The 10,000-nt window shown below is 42.3% G+C and overlaps 1 protein-coding gene across 1 annotated transcript; it reads right to left on the bottom strand.

The window, feature by feature from the left end:
* Positions 1–3,859: 3,859 nt before the first annotated feature.
* LOC122032351 (reticuline oxidase-like) lies at positions 3,860–5,507 on the bottom strand. Its single transcript, XM_042591633.1, has one exon. It carries the CDS (start codon positions 5,482–5,484, stop codon positions 3,910–3,912), a length of 1,575 nt encoding a protein of 524 aa, XP_042447567.1. The 5' UTR covers positions 5,485–5,507; the 3' UTR covers positions 3,860–3,909.
* Between the last annotated feature and the right edge of the window lie 4,493 nt (positions 5,508–10,000).

Raw genomic sequence — 10,000 nt, 5'->3', positions numbered from 1 at the left:
TTACAAGTAACATAAAAGCATGTGAACTCTAAACCAATTTCATATCATATACCATAAAGAATATCATGAGCATGTTTAGTTTAGGTTCTAAGCTCTTGTCTATATCATTTGTTCTAAGCTTCCTAGGTCTTTTGTTTGTATGGCGAAAGTTGCCAGGCCTAACCCTAGGTTACAAGTAACATAAAAGCATGTGAACTCTAAACCAATTTCATATCATATACCATAAAGAACATCATGAGCATGTTTAGTTTAGGTTCTAAGCTTCCTAGGTCTTTGGTCTTGTTATGGCCGAAAGTTACCAAGTCTAACCCTAGGTTACAAGTAACATAAAAGCATGTGAACCCTAAACCAATTTCATATCATAAACCATAAAGAACATCATGAGCATGTTTAGTTTAGGTTCTAAGCTTCCTAGGTCTTTGGTCTTGTTATGGCCGAAAGTGACCAGGCCTAACCCTAAGTATAAAAGCATGTGAACCCTAAACCACATATCATATACCATAAAGAACATCATGAGCATGTTTAGTAGGTTCTAAGCCTAGGTCTTTGGTCTTGTTAGTTACCATCATCATAAACCATAAAGCATCTAGCATGTTTAGTTTAGGTTCTAAGCTTCCTTGGTCTTGTTAAGTAAGGATTACCCTAGGTTACAAGGAACATAAAAGCATGTGAACCCTAAACCAATTTCATATCATAAACCATAAAGAACATCATGAGCATGTTTAGTTTAGGTTCTAAGCTTCCTAGGTCTTTGGTCTTGTTATGGCCGAAAGTTCAAGGAACATGAAACTAAGTCTAAGCAACACACAAGCATAAGAATATCAAGCTAACTTCATATCATATCATAAGGAAAACCATGAGCATATTAGATTTGGTTTTTAAGCTTTCTTAGGCATTTAATCTCATCATGGCCGAAAGTTTAAGGAACATGAATATAAGTTCTAAGTGACATACAAGCATAAGAACATTAAACTAATCTTCTATCATAGGGTACATATCATAAGGAAATAGTGAGCATGTTTAATTTAGATCTTAAGCTTCCTTAAGATTTTATACTTTGGTGGCCGAAAGTTTCAAGAGGCAACCCTAGATTTTTTGTAATCTAAACTCATGGAAAACACATGAACTACTTGTACCACAGGTGAGGGGATACTTACTTCCTCTTGTTTGGTTTTTCTTAAAAGAATGTACCCTTGTGAAGAGGAAGAAGAAAGCTTCTCCTTCTAGTTTTCCCTTTTGCTTCTCTTGCTTGTAAGGAGTAGATCTTGAAGACTTCTTCTTGTGAATTAGTTTTCTTAGGGAGAAAACCTTAGATTGGATTCGGAAATGGAATAGGGAAGAGTTCTAGGTCTCGGTGGAGGAGGAAGAAGGAGAAAGAAGGAGGAGGAAGAAGAAGGAGGAGGAAGTAGCCAAACTTTCTTTCCCTTCTCTTCTCTCATTCCTATTTATTCTCAATGAGGATGAAAAATGTCCCAATTCATCCCCTTGACTCCTCTATTCTCTCACCCTCTTCATTCCCACGAAAATAGAAAGAAGGAAGGAGAAAAAGACAACTTGTCTTTGTCTTTTGCTTGCTTCTTCTCTTAACCAAGAGGAAGAGGAGGAAAGCTACTTGATTTTCTCTTGCTTCCTTACTTAATCATACTCTTACTTTTAACTACAATTTCCATTCTTTGCTATTCATATATCATTCATGACTCTAGTGGTTATCATACACCAATTTAGCTTTATCTATTATGAGAGGTTCATGGTTCAAGCCTTAACTTCTCTTTCTTTTTATTTCTTTTTGGTTCTATTTCCATTTCCCCTTTTATTTTAAAAGAGAATACCCATATGTATGGCTTAAATATTTCATGGGTGTTATAGTTTATGTATCTAAATATTGATTTGGATACATTGCCAACGTTACGAGAACATATTGGATCACACACAAAGAGCATGTCAATGGATAGATAGATTCATATGATGGATCATTGGATTAAATCTAATTCAAGTTAGACTCATTGAATTAGACTCATTTGAATCCAACTATTGGATTGAATTCAATTTGAATTAAACTCATTGAGTCAATGGGTTTTGATGATTAATGAGTTGGACTCATTAAGTGATTTCATGAATTTAAATTCATGAAGAAAGAGGAGTGTACAACTTGAATTACTCATGCATTGGATGCATTGGATGAAGACTGAACAATTTGAATTGCTCATGCATTGGATGCATTGGATTCATTGGATGAAGACAAATATTAATGTCAATTTAGACAATTGACATTAAGACATAAGGAAATTTCATGAATCTATAAAAGGGGATTTTTGGATTCATTTAATGATGAGTTTTTGGTATTCTTGCTCTTCTTCCTCCTCCTCTCTTCACTTGGCCGAAACTTCCAAGAAGAGTTGCTAGCACAACCTTTGGTTGTTTCATTCTCTACATTGTGAGTTTGTGAGACAAACGAGGCTTGTTCGTGTAGATATAATAGAGGTGCGGCCACTTGATCGCGCTAAGATCTACATCTAAAGAAATGTTGCTATCGGGATTACGAAGGGCACACAACAAAGGTATAAATAACTATCTCATGTGAAACTTAGTATGTGGTTTTCCTTCGCATAGATCTTCTGGAGGAATTAGATGTTTTCCGCTACACTTTTGCGTATTTAGCGCCCTAGTTCTTTACAGATAAGTATACAACTGAATTGAATACAAAGTAATTGACAATAAGGAAAATTATACTGACAACAGAGTAGAGTAGAAACTTGAGAGCTAGTTGTCGAAGTAGCATTTCGGCATCGTAGCAAACTTTTCGAAGTAGCACATGAATATAAAAGTTGTAGAGAAATGTTGTTTTGAGCTATTGGTCAAGGTCTTCTTTTATAGGGCATTCTGAGCACATGGATCCCTTCCAGGTACCTTAGATCTACCTTATCTAATCCGTCTTCGTCGACGTTTATCCACCTCTGGGTGCCTAGATCCCTTTCCTAATGCCTGAGTTGCTTATGTGGCTGTACCTCGATGAACCTCTATCCGAGTCACCTCTATCCATTTCCAAGCGCCTAGATCCCTTCCTAGTGCATGGAGTTTGACGTGTGATAGCTAACCAGAGTATGCCAACTCAGCTTCTTGCATGGCTAGATTCGGGCCATTCCGGGCCACAGGTTCCTTTCTGGTCACCCAAATCTCCTAGCACCTGAATCCTTTTCGAGCGTTTGGAATGTCTTAGCTCTAGCTTTGATTTTATATATCACAGAGTTAGCACAATAAATATAATATAAGTATAAAAATATTTTAGACAATTTTGAGTCTATCTGATCCTAACTTTTGGATTTCGTTAGGCCGGACTGATTTCTACTATTCCCTTAACGGGAACGTGTTCTCACCTACTCCTTTCAAAAGAATTTACTTGTTGTCAAACATCCAGTCCTCCTGACCTGTTTAGACTTTTGCTCAACATTTGATCTTGACCTTCGGGACTTTCCACTAGACGTCTGATACTTGACTCCCCTAGACCTCTGCCTAGTGTCCGCGACCCTAGGGCTTCTGCCCGATGTCTTCGATCTGCCAAGTTTTTGCCCAGTCCATTCGACTAAGACTTCTTTGCCCAATCTATTTAACTAGGAAATCTTTGTCTAGCCTTAACTAGGACTTTCCTACCTACTTAGTTAAGCTTATTAAATAAAAAATTCTTTAATTTAAACTTTTACTAATATTAAAATATAGATTTAATTAGTTAGTGGTTTTGATACCAATAATTATGATAAGTCATTTTCATTGATAGATATGATTACATCCATACAAACGCTACTTAACAAGCATTATATTATATATCAATCATGATTTGCATAGCATTAGAATAAAAGGATTCTAAAACAATCCACCTACCAATTTATTAATCTTTCTTCCTAACGAATCTCTTTACTTATTAAGAGGTGGTATACTTTGTGGATTATTAAACACGTTTTCCTTATCAATTGCGTTCTTCGCCTTCACAAGTCTTCCATAATTTCCCAAAAAATATCTCTCTCCGTATACTCGTGCTTTACTCACAGCATCCGTTGGCCCCTCTCCTCCTCTACCCCACTCCACCGTTCCCAAATCCAAATCAAGGTAGTTCACGAAAGCCGCTCGAGGATTCTTTGTTACATGTCGGCTCATGTACTCGTAGAATTCACGTAACCATGCCACGTGCTTGTCTCTCGCCGTGTCCCCTTCAACCGTCCAATAAACTATGTATTGGATCCCGTATAAGTTTCCGGCTCGGTGAGGAAATGGAATTTGATCGCTTTTCACCCTAGCCATCGCCCCTCCGTAGGGATCCAATATAAGGTATGCTTCTTGCTTTCTTGATAAATAATCAAGGGTTGTGATCATGCCGGCCATGTCGATCGGGATGCGCAAGTAGTCCGATTTGGCCTTGAAGAATTCGGGACCGCTCGATTCGTGGCTCGTCAGCTCGGAGACCGAATCCAACCCGGCGAATTGAACAACCGATTCGATCCAACTTACCTCGCGGCAGCTCGATTCCGCCAGCACCAACTCGGGGAATCGGCGACTCAGTGATGAGACCGCTGCCTTCCTCGACGCGAGGAAGAAACCCGTGAAGGAAGCAGACACGTTGCCGTCGCCTGACCCGGCGACGGAGACGGAAAGGTAAAACTCTTCGGGGAGATTTGGGGCCACGTACTGCCATCGGTGGACCAACTCGGCCACCGAGCGAGTTGACCCGGAGCGCGTCCGGGTGCACACTGTGACTCGCTCGGGCACGGGGACGAGCCGCAACTGCCAGGAATAGACGACGCCCCAACTGCCGCCGCCGCCGCCGCGGATCGCCCAGAAGACGTCCTCGCCCATCGAGTCCCTGTTCAAGACGCGCCCGGCCGAGTCGACCAGGATGGCATCGACAACGTTGTCGGCTGCGACGCCGTACTTGCGAGAGAGCAATCCAAACCCGCCTCCGGCGATGTGACCACCACTGCCGACGGTGGCGCAGGAGCCTGCAGGGAAAGCGAGAGTCCGGTTGGAGGCAGCAACAGCATAGTATATCTCGCCGAGTGAAGCGCCGGACTCAGCCCAGGCGAAGAGCGAGCCAGAGTCGACTCGGACACGGTTCAGGGTCATGAGGTCGACGATGGCGAAGGGGACGCCGTTGTTGGCGGTGTATGACAGGCCTTCGTAGCTGTGGCCGCCGCTACGCACTCTGATGGCCAAGGAGGCCGCGCGAAGGCAGAGGATGGAGTTGCGGAGGTCCTCTACGGAGCAAGGAAGGATGAGAGCGGTTGGTTTAGGGACACCGGCGCCGGCGAAGCGAAGGTTTCGGATAGAGAAGTTGAGGAGGCGGGAGTACGCTAAAGTGGAAGAAACGGTGAAGTTTTTGACCCCGGAAGAATGGAGGCAGGCGGTGAGAGCTGAGTTGTTATCATGTGAGTGGATGGTTATGAAGAGGGAGGTATCGAGGAGGATGAGGAAAAGGAATTGGAGGTTTCTCGACATGATTAAGGCTCAAACAACAGCACAGAAGCAAGGCGTGGGGATTCAAGTAGATATATATAAATAATTAGATGGAATATTCTTTTTATTTAAATGGATAATGCTGGATGGACTTTTATGCCCATTGATTAATTATATGTGTAGAGTTAGTTAAGTACTTATGGTGCAGTCGGACTGAAGGTCAGAGTTAAGAAATTCAACGTCAGAAAATTAATAGGCCCACTAAAAGATAGTCGAGCAAAGCCTTATATTAATTAAAGGTCGATCGGGTATGTATTGCTCGATCGATAATAGAATGAGCCAAGTGAAGGCGTATGTAGATGACTAGATCGCTATTTTGGTTGGACATGAACATACTATCTAGACTCGTTGTCATAGGGAAGAGCAGCGAACAGAGGAATACTCGGCCGAGCGGAGGAGTACCCGACCAAACGGCTATCTCGCTCGGCCGATTGGCAGGAACGTTGACATGTATTTGGATATACTTTTAGGAGATGATGTCACTGACATGTGGCATGATCTACAGACGGATCATACGACAGACAAATCGGAGGGTGTGCCCATGACAAATTGGTGAACATGTCCATAATCACGTGTCCAGAACCAATTGGAGAACGTTTCTACAACCACTGAAAGAATGTGCCCACGCCTTGAAAAGCACGCACGTCACCTGTTAGTTAGAGCCCTAGAGCCAATCATTTGATGATTGTTGTATGGACTCATTGTATCATATTTCTTATGTATATAAATGCATTTGTTTATGGTTATTATACTTACTTGTATTGGTGTCAAATAACTAAATATAATAGCATCCTTGAGTAGAACGTTCTTACCTATATCAATCGATTGGTTGAATCGATAGTGAGATGATATAGGGAACACTACTCTTAATCATTCCTAGTCAAGTATTAACATTCAGGGACAATGTTAATGTGACGAGACTAGCATGTAGGTCAACTCGATGACTTGATCTCACAAGTCATGGATATAGAGATATCAAGTTGACACATGAGTATATATTGGAGAATGTATACTGAATGATCCGCCATGAGAAAGTATCATGGATCGTTATATGAGTGCCGTATACTTTCTCATGTGGCTATTAGTATGACTATTAGTCCTTGGACCTGAAGTCACCATGGTTCCTTACATAATGAGTTACATACTCTGGCTTCGTCAAACGTCACCCGTAACTGGGTGGACTATTAAGGCGATTACTGGGTATGTAACAAATTATGCGGAGGGATATGAGTGATGTAGATGGGATCTATCCCTCCTATATAACGGGAGTGACATCGTTATTCTTGATAGAATGATACCACTAAGTGTATGGTCATGCCCAAGTGAGTCAATATGAGATATTGAGCTCATTTGATTGAGTGAGTCTACTTGGAGTTCAAGATTTAGATTGATTAGAGGATGACACGGTCTAAGCCTCACATTGATCAATCTAAATGTCAAGGATAGAAGGACATTGTCACATATTGTGAAGAGTCACAATTAGTAGTCACAAGGTGATGTTGGATCTCAACATTCTTGTAACTTGGGTAGTAATGATGTGTTGCTAGATACCGCTCATTACTTATGCTTCTAAATGGGTTTAAGAGCATTGCCAACGTTACAAGAACCTATAGGGTCACACACAAAGGGCAATTAGAAGGAGATTAGGTTCATTTGATGAACCAAGAGGATTAGGTTCATGTGATGAACCAAATTGGATTAAGAGTAATCCAAAGTAAACTAATTGAGTTGGACTCAATTTGGTTCATGTGTTAAATGAGTCTAATTTAGACTTAGACTCATTGAGCCAATTTAATTCAATAAATAGAGATTCATTAAATTAAAATTGACTTGAACCAATGGTTAGATTTGATCAACCATGGGAGAGAAGTGGTCAAGTTTGACTTGACTTGAGAGGAAGATAAAAGGTCAAGTTTGACTTGACCATTGCCACCTCATTTGTGAGTTGGCATTGAGTGAGCTAATTATGATGTGCCACATCATCAAGGCTAGAACATGTGTGTGCCACCTCATGAGGGAGATCAAGAATTGTGACTCTTGATATCCCATGGAGGTTTAAAAGCCTTCCTTGAAGTGGTCGGCCACTTTAACACTCTTGTGTGAGTTTCATTTTGATTTTGTAACCTCCTTCTTCTTCCTCCTCTCATCTTCTTCTCCCTCTCCTCCACCTTGGCCGAACCTTCAAAGGTGCTAGCACACCTTTTGTTTGGTTTTTCTCCATCTAATCGTTCGTGTGGATACGTATAGAGGAGTGTCCACTTGAACACTCTCGAGATCCGACAAACTTGGACGAGCGAGATAAGCGAAGGGCTTCGCATCAAGGGTAATCTCTCTACCATGTAGATCTAGAGTAGATCTAGGTTTAGAAACTCGTACATGTAAAGTTTATGAAATTATTTTCTTTGCACGGATCCGGTGGCATGGGATTTCGAGGTTTCCGCAACGCAAAAGGCGGCTTTTGCGGCTCGAAAACCCCAACAGTGGTATCAGAGCCGCGTGCGAAGCGTGTACGAGTTTCGTTTGTATTTTTATAAAAAATTACAGATCTGTAACTTTATGTAAGTTTGTGATTTTTATGTATTTTATGGGTATTTTTCTCGTAGAAGCGAAGTAACAAGTGTTTGAACACTTGTAGGCTTCGACGACCGAGAAAAACCTTCCGAAACGACAAGGTCTCGCCCAAACAAATTTATTTTTGTTTGGGACAGCGACATAAGGTGCTGTAGGATCGCTTAGGAACACTCGCGATGGTTATATCGCAAGTAGGGGTGCTGCCCCTAACTCCGCAAGGGGCTTTGTTCCGCGATGGCGCCCAAAAATCGCTAATCGGGACCGCCGGGAAGTTGCGACTCATAAAATTGTAAAAATATTAGAAAAATTATAGAAATTTATAGAAATTACATAATTTAGAATTATGTATCATTTTGTGATAGTCATGGCTCAAAGAACCCAATTTGATTGGAAATATGTGTTGTAATTCATAATATGGTTTGCACGCCATTTTGTGTGATTGTGCGTGTTGTACTTGATTCGCGACCTGCGCGTCGTGCCCTTCTATTTATATTCCTGTTGTAAAATAGTTTTAGACTCGAATGTAACTCGAGTTTCACTTTTTGTAATGTATAAAATGAGGCGGTGGAAGGTCCACTCGAGGAGGAGTTACGAGGAGGGTGCAAGCAACACATGGCGGTCAAAGGGAGGAGCTTGGAGAAGCTATTGACCCTAGGTTGACCAACCGATCTTCTCATTGGCTTGAGAAGATCGTAGTAGGGCCATGACTAATCACAAAATTTAATTAATTGCTTGTGTGTGTGTGTATGTGAAGCCAGCCGACACATACGGAAATGCACCCCACACATTGATCCCCTTCCATCGAGCCCTGTTCCGCACTCCAGCAGAGGAGCTAGGCCAAGCGGATAAGGAACGAGGATCCTCCTCAAACGAAGCACCCGTTTGGGACACATGTAAAGGGAAAGCACCAAGGAATGATAATTTGCCCGAGCGGATCAATCAGCGGTTCTCTCAAGGGATTGTGGACGACCCCCTGCAAAAGCACTACACCCCACTGACGATCGGAGAGTATAACGAAACAACCGATCTGGACGACCACCTGGCCCAGTTTGATAACGCGACCACACTTCATTAGTACACTGATAGGGTGAAGTATCAAGTCTTCCTCACTACAGTTTCCGGGTCAGCACAACGCTGGTTCAGATGAATGTCAACCGGTTCAATTCATAGTTTCAAAGACTTTTGAGCGACATTCTTATACCACTTCACCAGCAGCCGCCACTACCAAAAGACGAACATCAACCTATTTTCCTTGAAACAATGGCCTAAGGAGGCATTGAGGATATACATCAAGCACTTCAACTAGGTAGCTATGGATATTCCATCGGTCTCCTAGGAAATATTAATGAACGCCTTAGCCCAGGGGCTCACCGAAGGAGAGTTCTTCTGCTCACTCATCCGGAGGCCACCGAAGGACTTCGACCACCTACTCAAGAGGGCCACGGAGTACATAAATATGGAAGAAACCCAAGTAGCAAGAAGAAAGGAGGCTCCAACCGAGCCCACAGGAGTGCCTGAACGATAACCACCTAGTAGTCATCAGCCACCCAAGGGGCACAACAACACGAAGAGCCTAGAACACAGGCCGTATAACATGTGACAGTTAGTCACCTAAAGACAGCCAAGGGAAAGGTATGGACGCCAATATTTTGCTCATTCCATCAGTTGGCAACTCACAACACGTGCGATTGCTACGATTTGACGCCAATTGCAAGTTAACCAACTCCTCGAGGCTATCACCATCGATCACCATCACCCGATCGACATAAGAGTCGCCGATCATTGGAGCGGTGAGATGGCGATCGAGTGGCATCTGAGTGGCGTCATCATCAGCCTCAAAGGAGAAATAATACAAGTCCCACCCGAGCTTCTACTGAGCAGAAGGGGACCTCAGCTTGGGAGGACGAGAACTGAAACAACACCGCTC

Source organism: Zingiber officinale, chromosome 11A (genome assembly GCF_018446385.1).
Source record: "Zingiber officinale cultivar Zhangliang chromosome 11A, Zo_v1.1, whole genome shotgun sequence".
NCBI classification, from domain to species: domain Eukaryota; kingdom Viridiplantae; phylum Streptophyta; class Magnoliopsida; order Zingiberales; family Zingiberaceae; genus Zingiber; species Zingiber officinale.
The sequence above is the reverse complement of the archived record's forward strand: the minus strand, read 5'-3'. Positions and strand labels throughout refer to the sequence as shown.